The 15,493-nt window shown below is 35.7% G+C and overlaps 3 protein-coding genes across 4 annotated transcripts; all 3 read right to left on the bottom strand.

The window, feature by feature from the left end:
• Positions 1–1,967: 1,967 nt before the first annotated feature.
• Positions 1,968–7,815, bottom strand: LOC105973480 (Leucine-rich repeat protein kinase family protein). 2 transcript variants are annotated; one of them, XM_012998507.2, is made up of 11 exons: positions 6,990–7,815; positions 5,957–6,221; positions 5,665–5,794; positions 4,777–5,488; positions 4,176–4,602; positions 3,895–4,076; positions 3,621–3,780; positions 3,183–3,410; positions 2,743–3,093; positions 2,536–2,637; positions 1,968–2,446 (listed from the first exon to the last, which is right to left on the bottom strand). In XM_012998507.2, exons 1-11 carry the CDS (start codon positions 7,499–7,501, stop codon positions 2,228–2,230), a joined length of 3,288 nt encoding a protein of 1,095 aa, XP_012853961.2. In that variant the 5' UTR covers positions 7,502–7,815; the 3' UTR covers positions 1,968–2,227. The 2 variants fall into 2 exon arrangements, with proteins under 2 accessions (XP_012853961.2, XP_088668749.1); XM_088812623.1 differs by lacking the exon at positions 6,990–7,815 and adding an exon at positions 6,586–6,774.
• A 990-nt stretch (positions 7,816–8,805) lies between these two features.
• LOC105973506 (stem-specific protein TSJT1) lies at positions 8,806–11,460 on the bottom strand. The gene is made up of 4 exons (XM_012998536.2): positions 10,897–11,460; positions 9,981–10,221; positions 9,776–9,896; positions 8,806–9,216 (listed from the first exon to the last, which is right to left on the bottom strand). Exons 1-4 carry the CDS (start codon positions 11,097–11,099, stop codon positions 9,026–9,028), a joined length of 756 nt encoding a protein of 251 aa, XP_012853990.1. The 5' UTR covers positions 11,100–11,460; the 3' UTR covers positions 8,806–9,025.
• Positions 11,461–12,762: 1,302 nt separating this feature from the next.
• LOC105973546 (transmembrane emp24 domain-containing protein p24beta3) lies at positions 12,763–15,234 on the bottom strand. The gene is made up of 4 exons (XM_012998579.2): positions 14,870–15,234; positions 14,062–14,248; positions 13,847–13,954; positions 12,763–13,124 (listed from the first exon to the last, which is right to left on the bottom strand). Exons 1-4 carry the CDS (start codon positions 15,080–15,082, stop codon positions 12,991–12,993), a joined length of 642 nt encoding a protein of 213 aa, XP_012854033.2. The 5' UTR covers positions 15,083–15,234; the 3' UTR covers positions 12,763–12,990.
• Positions 15,235–15,493: the final 259 nt, after the last annotated feature.

Raw genomic sequence — 15,493 nt, 5'->3', positions numbered from 1 at the left:
TTGAACTGATGTTTGTGGTGGAATTCGAACACGAGAGAGAAAAGTATGAATTTGATATTATGTTGAATGACCATCTATAATCATCTGCGTGTGTATACAACATTGAGTTTCGTTCCAATGTGAAATATTCGTGTCTATGATCTATGATTTTATGTGGTTGATCAATTGCATCTCGATCGGGTCTATATCTATAATGCTATACAATTTCCTCGACAATGTTGTGTTCCTTGCTTTTATGTGCTACACATTTCGGTACTAGCCTACTTGTATCGATCGTATAGTAGGTGTTGGACGTACTAGTATTATCGTGTGCACATACATGTTACATTCAGTGAACTGTACGACAGGTAAAAATATATGATTCGCACATATATTTTTATTTTTTTGTAAATAATCAAATTGATCAGTGTATTTCACCGGCTATTGCTTCCAGCTAAGAAATCGTAGTGCGTAGATAATCGTAAATTGTCTTACATTTCACACTCACAAGTCACACCTTTGAAAGAAGGATGAACACATAACTCATTCTAGCTATATATGTCATTGTGCCAAATGTAGATTGTGTAATATATATTTTTTCATATGTGAGGATTCAACATTTGTATGTATGTATATATTGGTGTATATATATATAACAAGAGGCCGGGGACCATAGTTTTCAATGGATGAATTTGTTTATATCTGATGAAATGCAATATTCACACAAAAGAGGAAACTGAAAGAGCATCTCTCATCAAACCAGCTACATTATTTGTATCATTTTAATACAATATATATATATATATATATATATATATATATATATATATATATATATATATATATATATATATATATATATATATATATATATATATATATATATATATATAGTGATGTTTCAATATATATTAATTCATTCTTGTTTAGCATCTTTTCTTCTTTTCTTTCAGTTCCACCATTGCCATTTCGTTTTCAAATTGCCTTTTCTTTGAAACTTTGTCATCAATACATGCATCAATCATGAACCAGCTGGAATCATATTATATATATATATATATATATACCCTAGTTACAAGATCTAGAAAGTGACGACGTGTGATAGTGATTCTTGTTTTCTTGTAATAAGTTTAATTTTACTGTATTATTAAATTTTGATTAGTTATGTATATAGTAGAGACTAGAGAGTACTAGGTTACTTAAGAATAATTGCATGTGTACAGTATATATATATATATATATATATATATATATATATATATATATATATATATATATAATAATGGTGCTTTATTTAAGTGGGCATTAAAGAATGAGATTACCCATTCTGGCACTCTATTCTTCTTCATCTTTGTGACAGATAATCACATGTGAATTTTGCATACTAAATTCTGCAGTATATTCCATTTAGTAATTACGCGACAAAAGATGCTGCCTATATATAATATATATACACGTCTCTGTGTGTGTGTGTGTGTGAGTGTGTGTTTTGTCTCTTAAAAAGAACACAGAGCACACACACTGTAGCCCTAAAAATAGTGTATATTCATGGTGGTCCATGGTGTAACAAGTTGACCGCAGAAGAGGTCTGAATGTAGAGTGGCAGTAGACTAGAGTGGTCCTCTCTCTCTCTAGATCTCTCTCTCTCTCTCTCTCTCTCTCTCTCTCTCTCTCTCTCTCTCTCTCTCTCACTGCACACAGTTTGCTGTAAATGTATAATTAATATTTAATACAAACAGTTTTTGTATTATACATAGATTTAACAGACTCTGGAAAGGCTGAACAAATTAAATTTATAAACAATTAATTTATTGTCCTTTTCTTCTGCTACTGTTTAAAAGAAAAGACACAATGAAGAAGAAGAAAGAAGAAAATCAGATACTAGTATGGGGGAGCTTCAGACAAGGATTGTTATACATACTACACACTAGATGTGTGTGTGTGTGTGTGTGTGTGTGTGTGTATGGAGTCACTCGAAAATCAAATCGAAATCAAAGAAAATAAAATTAAGAATTCAGTATTTCCTATTTGGAGGACCAACTCCTCCTATTACAATGAACTTACAAATGTAAATTACACAACACAGTTACAAACTAACCCGGTCCGGGAAGAAAAATCAAGAGTTCTCATTTGTCAGCGTTGTTCGTGCTTCATAAGAATATAATTGATGAGATGGTGAATCTAACCTAACAAAAAAACCCGATGCTGATTCTATGTCGAAAAAAAGAAAGTACCTGAATAAAAAAGACTATTCTTGATCGGAGCTTCTAGAAAGTGCAACGAAGCTTTGATGGTCAATCAACAAATTGTAGATATAATCAGCCGATGGTCGATTGGCTGGATTCTTTTCTGTACACCTACGGTACAGTTTAGCAATAAATTTTAGGGTTTCAGATTCATTCTCGATCTCGCTCTCGGATTCTGCCAATTCCTCCAGCTCATCCGTCAGACTTGGTCGTTCTCCCATCTGCATTGATTAAAGAATATATATATTTATGATCGTCGCGTATTATTTTTTTTTAATATGGAATACACACGTAAAATATTCGGATTTACCTGCAGAAGTCTGTGAATTTCAGCTTCCGGAAGATCAGCGTAAGGGACTTGTAAAGTCAACAATTCCAATAGCACACAGCCAAACGACCAAATATCCACTTCCTATATTCAATATGTATCGAATTCAATCTTGTTAGACAACAAATAAGTAAAAAAAAATTAAAGCAAAAACCGAGAAGTAACTGAAATACAAAAAAGAAGACTTACCAAACCATACATGTTCGGCTCATGCATTGCACGAAACACCTCAGGAGCCATCCATCTAGGAGTGCCAACACAAGTATCGGTTGCAGGTGTTCCAACGTGTGCAATGCAGCATGTATGTAAATAGGAATGAAGGGGAATCGCCCGATCGAAATCACATATCTTTACTATCGGAGTGCCATCTGGCCTTTTCTCCTCGAGATCGATCAAAATGTTTTCGCTTTTTATGTCGCGATGAATAACTTGCCTCGAATGTACTTCGGTTAATGCGAATGCAACATCTCTGGCAATAGATAGAGCCAAGTCTGGAGCAACATGCTTTTTACCAGCACTAGATAATTCCTCCATATACGACTGTCCACAATAAGCAGACTCGGAAGTTAGGCACCGTTAAGCAAAAAATAGACACGCATAAATATATTATTGTGCTCGAAAATATTCACCTTTAAGGAGCCTCCTTTTACGTACTCCATCAATATAGAAGACTGTATTTTACGACCGCCGGATTTTCCATTTTCCGCCACAGACCACTTCGATGAAATCTGATGTCCGTAATATTCCGTGATGCATGAATGCTTGAAGGAACTCAACATCCTGATTTCACCTAAACAACCAAACTCGAAGTTTCTGACTTCATCGGCAGAAGCCTCACTTACTTCAATTGTCCGAACCTGCATATTGGATAAATTATACATGCCACGTGCCTGAACTGCATTTCTTGAAGAAAAATATTGAAAATTTCCAAACAATGCACAGACAGCTAGCTATATTCGTATTCCGATGAGAAAATTCATGAGAAGAGAGATAAGTTGAAAATGTAAATTAACATAATTAATCGCCTAATAAAGATAAACCGAACAACGAAATTTCAGGACAAGTACCTTCACTGCAGCTTCTAGAGGTCCAACGCTACAGTGCATTAGAGATGTGGATGCAAGCTTTCCAACTTCATCACATCGACTTAGAGAAGGAAATGAACAATTTGGACTAGCCTCCTCATCAACCACAACCGGACCACTGACCCGGCTCAAGGGAATATACCTACAATTGAGTATGCACATTCATTAGACACAATGTGATGATTTTTACAATTGAGTATGCATTAATTAAAATACAGAACTATTTTACGGAAATGAAAAGGATTTAATTGCTAACCTGCAAAAATATTCAGGGTCACTTTCTTCCCTGATGTCATGAGGATGACATGCATCAACTATCACACGGGATAACGAGTCACCCCTCTTTATAACAATTACATTCCAAGCATGCGGGCAAAAGTCCAAGTAACCCCGAACAAGCTCACAGGGGATTTGAGGCTCCAGTCGATCACAGAGATACTACAGCAAATAAAAATGATAATTTCAGTTCACAAAACATGATGCATTCATAAAACTGGCAAGAGAAGAAAAATATCATGCTTATTTGAAAATAAGTACCTTCATCAGCAATGCTCTATGCCTGCAAACACCAAACTGCAGCCCCCCGATGGGGACTATAATAGAATTACGACGTTCCTTTATATATTGAAGAGACTTCTCACAGAGATCATTGAAAACGACATCATCAACTGGGTCCGCACCCTGCTTAGTGGCTTTACCAGTACCGTCAATCCCACTAGAACACGTACAAACAAAAGGTTTCCTTTCGTGTGAACCAAAAACAGCTTTCCTAGCCCTCTGCATAACAACACTTTTATCGCTTCCTCCAAAATGATCTGATACGAAAAGAGCAAGCAACGAAGCAATCTGCAAACTACCTACAGTACCCTCTAACTGTTCGTCGGTTGAATTGTTCATCTGCTTAAACTGGTATAACAATGCTCGAGCACATAGAAGAACGGCATCTAATTCTTCATCGCTTTTCCTAACCAGAAAATTTGTGTCGAAAGAATATTAAATAAAATCATAGCTACTGACCAAATATGAAACTGATTCAAAATCCCTTACATACTATGTGACAGTGAGGAATTTTTTTACTAAAAAAGATGCAAGTCTATAGAAGAAAGAGAACTGCAAATGTCAAAATGCTCTTACATACCGGTCTAGAAGAATCACTTCCCGAAAGTTAATTGGCACATATTTCTCATAATTTCCAAGGGGCATAAAGGGTCGATCTCGTCCTGCATCATAGAATCCATCAGGTAGATGGTCTGCTACCCCGCAAAAGGATTTTTCACTGTATTGGCACGACAAATAAGATGGATCATTTGCTGGCCTCCTCGATTTGGTGGGTTTGGGATTATCAAGATCCTTCTCGGAATGCCTTTTTGACTTCAGCACAGAATTAGGAGATTGAGAAGATGCATCTACATCCGATACCTCAACAGCATCAGAAACAGAGTCCAAAATTGAATTAGACCCTGAACCATCAGTATCAACCTCTTTGCACATCCCATCCACAGACACTTTGGATGTGCTAAACTCTTCATCTACAGGAAAGTTATGTGAGTTTTCATGTACCTCGCCTTCTGAAATTATATCCTCATTTTCAAGCTTTGCATCTGCAGCAACAGATAAACCTTTTGTAGAGGCATTATCACTATGCTCAGATGATACGCACGTCACACATTTCTCTGACGAGCTTTGTAGTGTAGCATCAACTTTTGACTTTTTGCAATTATTTAATCTCTCCTGCAGAGGTTTCGCTCGCAAGTTATACCTACGTTTCCATCCTTTAGCCCTTCGTGCAGCTAAGCATTTATTATTATGACATAATCCACTTGATTGACTCGATTGTGCAAGAGGAGATCCTGCAACATGTCAAACTATTAACACTAAGAAAGTACTACTAGCACATAGAGCACCAACATGCATAGACAGAAGAAAGTGCACTGCACAAACAAACACATTTTGCTCAGGTGCGTGTGGGGGTGTGTGAGGTGAGGGAGCAAGGGTGGGAAGGGGTGGGGGGAGCGACAATAACTACCATTAATCTCCTGGACAACACCATCATAAACATCCATCTCAGTACATTCATCGTATGATATGCCCATTAAGTTCCCCTCCAAGTCGCAGCATATCCACGAAGGTATTCGGCATCCCCGTAGTTGATTATGCTTCAATGAGTAGAAAGAAAAATGTAAGAAATTTCATATCAGGTTTAGATGATAAAATGACAAAATAGGTATAGGAAGAAAAATATCAAACACCGATCTGCATAGCAATAGAGATGCCCTAAGCAGCATATTTGAATTGATGTTAGTATCAGATGTACATACCTGAAGATTTAGTATCCGAAGGTTATGCATTGATTCAAGTTCTATGCATTCCAAAGATGTCAGTCGGTTATTTGACAAGTCCAAGTTCTCCAATCTTTGCAGACAGGAAAGTCGCACGGGTAGATCAATCAATTTGTTATTAGTGACTTTCAGGGATATCAATAAGTTCAACGAAGTGATTTCATCTGGTAAATTCCTCATCTTATTAAAAGAAAGATCCAAATACTCCAAACTGCTAAGGTAGCCAATTTCTGGAGGAAGGAATCTGCAGGAAAGAAAACATTCTTAAACTTGTAACTTCCTCCAAACTGATACACCAACACAAGCACAATTCACACTGAAAATTAAATAACTAATAATGGATATTAAGGAATTAACATTGATAACCCACATACATCAAGAGCTTCACAAAGATCACTATATAATGTTTTAAAGATTGCAAATAGATTACTTCTAGAAAATAGATATATACGAAACTTGTGAGCAATGCTTTTGTTTACCTGTCTATCTACAAAATATCCAAGATTTGTAAGAGTAAAGGATTCTAAGATTACTCAAATTACAAATCAAATACATTTAGTCCGTATTATAACAAATATCGAAGATAATCATTCGTCGTGTCACCATACCCTTATGAAACCTTTTGGAACTTTCCCACCCAACTACGGCGAACAGAATTTGGAAATTGCATAGCCATGAACCTGGAATATCGAAACCAGCACCAGACACAAAGTAGAGTCTGATTGACATGGTGTGATCATGGCAAAGATATCCAGAGCTGTAACTAGGTAGGAAAGCCACTCTTACCACTGTTTAACCTATATGCAAAGATATCATCTACTTAATACGAAAACAGTTGAACCTAATCGTCTAATTTCATCACACATTCATAATAGAACACTATTTACTTCTTTTTTTCCGTACGAGTAAGAAATCCACACCAATCACCAAATCCAACCAAACAGCTTTGAGCACAAGTCAAACCAACACTTTCATACATACAACACAAACATACGGACAGGATATATAATACCTTATCGAGAAATGACAAACGGAGAGCCTAGTCAAGCACTTGAGCCCAGCAATCTCGCTCAAAAGGGGGAAAACCGACGGCCTCGGAGGCACTCTGCTAATCTCCAGTTCTTTCAAATTCTTCAATTTACTCAACTCCAACCCATTAACCCCCACTTCTGCAACTTTCAATTGCAAGCATTCCAACTCGACCAAATTCCGAAACTCCCCCGGCAACAAATTCACCTCGTTCGAGAAAAACTTGAGGGTTTTCAAACTCTTGAACCTCCCAACAGCCCTCGGGATCAAATTCAACTCATTCTTGTACATATAAACCTCTTCCACGGAGGAGCGCTCTTGGGAACTAATCAGAGGGAAATCCAATGTTTTGCCGGAAACATCAATAACGGTATCCAATTTCAAATCTTGCTCGACGTAATCCTCCTCCAATTCCTCCAATTCGTGGATTCTATCGGAACCTTCTTGCTCCTTGAATACAGGAGTTTCGATTTCCTCTAATTCCTTCATCTGCATTGTTTTATTTCTCTTCAAACGGTAAACCCACGAGTGCGTGAATCATACAAACAATGAAAACGGAAAAGAACTGCTCAAAGTTTGGGGAAAATAAAAAGTCGGATTAAATTAAATTGAAAGAGGTAATTAACTTATACGAAAAAGAAGAATGTGAAAGATCAGTGTAGATTAATACGTCGTATGTCTGAAAAAAGATGTAATCTTGTGCAGGAGCGGGGTAAGAAGCGCTCCCTGTGGTTAGAGAGAGAAAGGGGGAGGAGGGAGGAGAGAGAGAAACCCTAGAATCTAGAAGGTGGTGGGTTTGGGGGAAAAGTGAAGTGGAATTATTTATAGGTGGTGCTTAAATTTGAAATTGAGGGTATTTTTGGGATTTTTCAACTTTCCACGGCATTTTTCTTTCCGTTTATAAATTCGGTTAAATTGTGGTATTTTTTGTGCAGCTAATTATGGAATTACTAACCTGAAACTGCAATTTTTTTATTCATTTTTTTCCCAAAAAAAAAAATAGGATTTTTATTTAATTAGGGTGTGTTTAAAATCGTGTGCGGTCTAACAAGAAAAGAGTACCGGCTATAAGCGACGAAATTTACAAACACATATTCTATCAAGAAGAAGAATTCAATGACGAACGGTAGCATCTATAGATACAATCGAAAGCGATATAAAATCCAATGGTTGTGCATAAACCCTAGAAGATGATCAAGTGACGGCGTTGAAGAAGCAGCCGGGAAAAAACAGTTAGAGCTGGTGGGGCCCACGTCTAGCTCAACCGAAGAATTAGTTTTGGCAACTAGCAAAACGGTTCTCGTTATTCATTCGTTTATAAAGTGAAGGAAATAACTTCTCAATTATATAGATCTTCATTGTTGATTATATCGAGAGCTCCGAAAGTTGTGTTCTCGATAGTGAAAGATACCTTGTAATCAAATTTCGTTCATCTAATTATTAAAATCCAATAGCTGCGATCAAAGTAGATGTAGATCATTCCTTCAATCGAAATCGAAACCACTATAAATCCATGTTCGTTTCTTGCATCGATAGATTAGGGTTTGTTCTAGGGCTCTCACCATATACATATACAATTAAAACTTTATAAATTAATACAGTCGGGACTAGCAAATTTCTATTAGTTTAGCGTAAATTATCGTGTTAATAATTTAATACATTTTTACCAACTCAGGATCGAAAGAAATTATTATTTAAGCGGGGTTATTAAATCATCGAGGTTATAATGTATTGATTATGTGTGTGTGATTGTAGTGTGTCACTCAAAATATATAAAAATTAAATATAAAATTATAAAATTATAAAATATGTTCTGCAATGATTTATTTATTTCAAATATGTCTAAGAAAACTCATTAAAAAGGCTCCATGCAGTAAATGCAGGCCATAGAAAAATATTACAGTAAAGAGAAACATAACATCAGACAAAATGTAAACCTTAAAAATCAAATCGAATCAATCATAGTACTGATCGAAAAACCGACAAACACAGTACTAGTTCTTGATGACGATGATGATGTCAGTAGTGTTGAGACCAGTTAGCGTCACTTCCAACTCTAGGCATTCCGGTTTTGTCTTTACGAGACTCGGAGTCAACCTTGAAAGTCAACCCACACACTTCGCCGGAGCTGTCTATTCTCGGCACTGCCTTCAGCTCGTTCACCGGATGCTCGTAACTCCTCAGCCCACCCGATGACGTGAAGAAGCATCCTTAATTAATCAATACAAAATATTATTATTATCTATTTATTTGCAAACTCTATTAAATAAAAGGAAGTCGAAAAACACACATTGTGCGATCATATTTCAGTTTTGGTCGAAACCTGACTTCTCATTGTCGTAAATATTGAATATTGTCGTAATCCATTTCTAAAAAAAAAATAATAAAAAAAAAAAACTTGGAAATTGAAGTTTCACAATACAAACAAATCCATATACCATAACCATGCTCAAACAAGACCTACGTGCCCCCCATTATTTATATTTTTCGATATGCCAATTGCAGAGCATATTCTTTTGACTATTTTAAGTTCTTGAAACTTAAAACTTTCGTTATTTCTTACATTATCCGTTGCTTTCTTTTTGTCGTAAATATTGAACTGAGATGAATATTGTTACTTAATAAAAAAGAAACCCGGAATGCCCCATATACGAATATCCCTATACCATGTCCGACGAGACTGAGATTTTTCCGATTATTTCTATTTTCGATATTCCAATATCACAGAACTCCGATTATATATATATTCATACTAATGAAGTGAAATACCTTTGGGAAACGGAGCAAACGATTTGCCACAACCGTGCTTAACAACATCTCCATCATCAGAAAGAACAAGATGCCCTTCTGCATCGGCTCCCCAAAAGAAGGGCACGCTTCCCTCACCATCCTATTTTTCAGACACATTAATAAAATCATGTCCTAAACAAAAATATTTTATTCGTCCGAAATATTAAAAAAAAAAATGACTCACGGAGGCAATGAAGGTGGCTTTGGAAGTAGTATCGAACAGAATAAACGCAAACTTCCCTTGGATTTCTCTAACGACTTGATCGGCGGGATAAGGGCCTCTATCTCTCAAAGTCCTGTAAGCCTCGATTACGATTATAACCTCGTTTGCTATTTTGGTTAATCCGTATTGCTGCTTGAGATGCGCCACGTTTTCGATGTGGCCTTTGAACAAGCAGAATATATCGTCTACCACCGCAAAATGACTGACGAAAAAAATAATTGAAATAACAAATTTGAGATCGATGTAGTGATAAATCTAAACCACTTAAATACACGACTTGCCGGAAATAATAGATTTGTACGATAGGAACACGATAATCGCAGATTCTATGATCTAAATTAGTGACAGAAAATATGAAATTAATGGTCCAAGTGTTGACAGAAAGAATTCTAACACAACAAGATTGAATCAAGAAACACTTTAGTAACCCATTGAACTAGAGATCAATGATCTTAATAAAAATACAAATCGAAAATAATTTGATATAAGAAAATAAAAATAAACCACACACACACACACACACACATTGAGAGGAAAAAACAGAGTCAGAATAGTGCAAAATAGGTCTGAATATATTTGCAAATAAAAACCAAGAAAATGTAAGATCTACAACTCATTTTCACACATACACACACAGAGAGAGAGATAGAGAGAGAGAGAGAGAGAGAGAGAGAGAGAGAGAGAGAGAGAGAGAGAGAGAGAGAGAGAGAGAGAGAGAGAGAGAAGCATATAACCAAGCCATTATCCCAAAAAATATCCCAGCAACATATAAATCAGATCAAGGAACAAAAAAAAACAAAAAGAAAAAAAAACCTAAAAAATAATCCCAATCAGCCATTTTATTTAAGGAGAAAAGAGGGAGAGGAGTAGAGAAAACCTAGGGAGAAGAGGGTTCTGCTTATGAGAAGAATAAGCCATTGAACCAGAAGAAGCAAGGTTGATGACGACGGAGCCTGGGTGTACGGACGAGAAATGTTTCGCCAAGAATCCATCTTTCATCGCCGATGGAGATTCACCCTGTTGATTCTGAACCAGCGCATCTGGGCTTTTCGCCACCGTTTTTTCGAATATCGCCAGCATTTTTTTCTTTCTTCTTTCTCGATCGCACAATAACAATTTGAAGAAATTTGTTGAAATTTGTTTCAGTTGAAAAAGTGTGATCAAAAAGTTGTTTAAATAACACAGAAAAATGGTTGTGGATGAGCGGATATGGGCAGTTGACGAAAATACCCCCTCTCTCTCTCTCTCTCTTCTTTTTTTTTTTTTTTTTGATGAGATTTTTGGGACATTAATTTACAAGATATAGAAAATTTCTAGAAAAGGTTATATATGTTTTATTATTAGGATGTGATAAACGTTACCACTTAGAAGTTCGAGTTTAGCAAAACTCAAAACACGGGATTTGTAGTTATTTGAGTCAACTTTGTAATTCAATTTATATAATCAAGATTGGAACTAAGATGAGAAATATATGAATGAATAATTGAACATTGTACATGATTTTAATATTGTGAGTTATCTAATACGTAACTAATTCATGCATACTTTTGTCATCAAACATTCAATCTACATGATTCAAATTAGATTAGAAAATTTACTCAAAGAATTACAGTTTCTTTATTTTATATTTTGTCAAAATCAGACTAAAATATGATTAAAATCACGTTCGAAGTTGATACGGTATTAACAAAATTAAAACGCCATTTAACATTTTAGATTATATTCGATGCAAATTAATTTACATAATAGCTCCACATGATATTCCATAGAAGCTCAATTTTAGAATATTCAATGCTTTAAATCTTTCTAAAACATATGGTTGTATATGATGTTAGAGTAAGTATTTTATCAATTATTAAAATATAGAAAAAAAAAATTGAAAAATAAAAAAATAAAAAACCGAAGTGCAAATTCATAAGTTTGGCATGAGGGTATTATTGTAATCTCTGCATAACAAAACCGGGTGCGCGGTCCTACAAGACAGGGTGAAGAGTCCTTATCCAATTGACTTTGATGACGTGGCAGGGACGTTTATGCTAATAAAAGTCGCCGATTGGATAAACTATAGGATAATAACTAAATTAATCACAAAAACCGATTACCTTTCGTATTTACTAATCGGTCCAAAACTTTTCTCTATTTTAGATTCGCACCCCACTATAAATGTGACACCTTTTTCTAAAGATGCTAAAAATCCAAAACCACGTAATGGCGTGGTCCAATCACATCCCATCAGGATCAGTTTATCCAAAGTCCAAATTGTACTATACTTCATATTTCAATATAATTAATAAAATAAAATAAAATAATACATATAATATAACAAAGCATAAAATTTCTAGAAAGTCGATTCAAATTTTAAAAATAAATCATACCAGAAACCCATGCACCAAGTACCAACACTTAAAAAAATAGTAGGTGTTAAATTACGGTAACCCCGAAGTAAGCTTAAATTACAAATAAACCATCATATTTAAATAATTACACTCAACCCCTTCAACTATGTATTTTCATACGAAAATCCCCCTCCTTCAACAAGTAAATTTAACGGTCATAAAGGTAGAAGTATAAGACAATACATAGTTCAGGAAGTTGTTGTAATTACCTAAACAATAGGGGGTGGTTCGTAATTTGAGAACACCTCAGGGGTGGCCGTAATTTACCTTATTCTAATTCTTGAAAATTGGAATTCATATTTGATTCAATAAAATAACAGAGAAAAATGTACCTGCCTGAAGAAATGTCATTAATACCCCAATTTTTTTTTAATAAAATAATTAAATAACATTTATCCAGATCCTGTATTGCCAAATATGTAATCCTGCACTGTGATTCTAAGGAACAAAGTTTGTCAAATTTTCATTACACAAAACCCTCTCTATGTTTCTTCCTAACTTTGTCTGCTAAAAACATTGAGAAAACCTTAATTAAGGGGCAGGTAAAATTAGCCAGCCCAGTTGAAGAGCTTCGATCAAACACGTCCGTATGCTACGGATTTGCTGAACAAACGACGAATGTAGAAAACCTGAAGCCCACTCACAGCAGCCAGCAGAAGGTATTCTGCAACTGTGTAGTATATCACGCGCCTTCTTGTGCTCTCGTTTGCTGCACCAAGAACACTCACAGTAATTATATGATTAGCTGATAGCTTTCTGAATCTATTGATAAATGTTTATAAGGTGGAGCTTGTGAAAATCGGGAAAACCCTTCAAAAATCAGTATGCAAGATAATCAAGAACCTAGTACAATATCGTTCTTGTTAAGAACAAATAAGCTAATTTGTCTTTCTATTACCAAGTTGCCAATGTTATACGTAACAAGCAAATAAATTTCAATGTCTTTGGCACTGGATCGCTAACAAGGCTGACAATTGTTAAATCTCGAAGTCCATAAACTTAGGCTTCGTTTGGTTCCCAAGATAAGATTAAACAATCTAATGAAAACCCGATTATATTATCGGACCATGGGACTTCCAGGAAATAATCTCCCTAAAAAGGCAACATGTGCCATGATAAAATAATATTTCCGGGTCGACCCGAAAAATTATTCGGTTTACGAAACGTCAAATAAAGTCCAATTATTTAGTTAATCAAGGCTAATCCCCCCAACCAAATGAGGACTAAAGCAGCATTTTGATGCATAGTTCAAATTGTGGTGCACCAGATTTACAAGCCCTTTTAGACATTTTCAAGATATGCAACAAGTTAACAAAACAATAACGAAAATGTTCCTTTGAGATCCACCATCGATGCATTTAAAACATAGAATCGGAAGAAAAAAATAAAGAAAAACAAAAGGAGAAAGGAAAATGAAAAAAAGGGTCTTACTATGGCGATGACGAGCATCACGTGCTCTCAGATACTTCTGCTCTAAGGTAACTGATTCCAGAGCCTCCCTTAGTTCAGCAATTTTGACATTAACAGGATCCAAATGTTCTGTAATGGTCAAAATTATCGATATTGGTCACAATCACAAACGATCGATATTGGGTTAGTAATTATATGTTTTAGAGGAAAAAGAAACGAAAAAAGAAAAGACGAACCATCCTTGGCTAGGTCATGTTCGGTGGGAATATGGCCGGTATGAATGTTGAAAGAGACTGTTTCTGGTGTAGAATGAGTGTTGTGGAAACAAAATTTGTACATTCCAAGTTTAGTGGCCTTAAACTCGAATTTGTCACCAGACGAACCCTTCAAATCATGCACAACGCTACCTCCTGGAGATGTCACCTGCATAAAAAAGAAACAAATATGAATTTAAATCATCTCGTCGAATTTCTTATAAGCAAAATAACAATATAAAAGGATACGCAATCCCCATCAACATAGCCAGAGACTGACTTTAATTGTGTTATTAAGCAAATACAAACTCGTTTCCACAAGAATCGGAACTGTGGAGCCAAGTTAGATTATATTTTTTTCTCGTTGTTCTTCCCTGCTCGACGAGGAAAATTATATCAAACATTATGAAGGGTCGGTATTTCTAGACTAACACATAATTTCAATTCGGTTCATCTTTCGCCTAAAAAGTCTAACAGTTCGAGATAAACAACACTAGTATTTCAGCTACTGCAGAATTGAGATTCACAATTTCAAATTGCACACAGCTAATATAACACCAACCCTTAAATTCAATTACATCACAATGTGGAATAATAATCACCTAAAAAGAACATACGAAAACCGGAAAAATGAACCACTAAACAATCACATATAGAAATCATGTTCCTTTTACAATTCCAATTCGCCCATTCCCAATTTCCAATTTCCAATTATTAAGCCATGATTTCACAGGTAAAAATAAAAATAAATATACGAGCACGTATAGATGAAAAAGGGCATGTGAATTACAGTGAAATCGACGCCGGGGGGATCGGAGTTCCAGTGGTAATCTTCGACGACGAAGTTCCCTGAAACGGTGTCGCCCTCGTAGAAAACGTATTCGTATAAGCACTCGACGTCGCTCACCGTCACCGACAGCGCCGATACGCGGCTCACCACGCTCAGCAGCAGGACGGCGGAAAGGGCGCAGAACGCCGCGCCGTACCGGATAATTTTGGACATCGTCGCCAATTCGAAGGTTCGGGTGGAGCCGAGAAAATCTGTAAAAATTCTCTTTTTTTTTTGTTTTTTTGTTTTTTTTGCCTTTTTTTCTTCCACCGAATTTTCCGACGGTGTTTTTATGACGTAATTCACCTACGATGCTTTGCTGTACTACGCTGACGTGGGAGAATATTATTGGATATGACATTGCACAATATGAATGACGTGGCAGGGCCTTTTGTATATATTATCCAGTATTAAATAATTAACTAATATTAATGGACTCTATTAACATTCAACCCACAATTGTGAGCCTCTCGGCCCAAGCCATATTAAAATTCAGTTTTTTTTTTCTTTTCTAAATTTTTTATTATATACAGTAGATTCTCCATAAATTAATAATATCGTTTAACTAATAAATTTTTTCGATCC

The sequence above is a fragment of the Erythranthe guttata genome, chromosome 14 (genome assembly GCF_056151865.1).
Source record: "Erythranthe guttata isolate IM_541 chromosome 14, IM_541, whole genome shotgun sequence".
In the NCBI taxonomy this organism is placed as follows: Eukaryota; Viridiplantae; Streptophyta; class Magnoliopsida; order Lamiales; family Phrymaceae; genus Erythranthe; species Erythranthe guttata.
The sequence above is the reverse complement of the archived record's forward strand: the minus strand, read 5'-3'. Positions and strand labels throughout refer to the sequence as shown.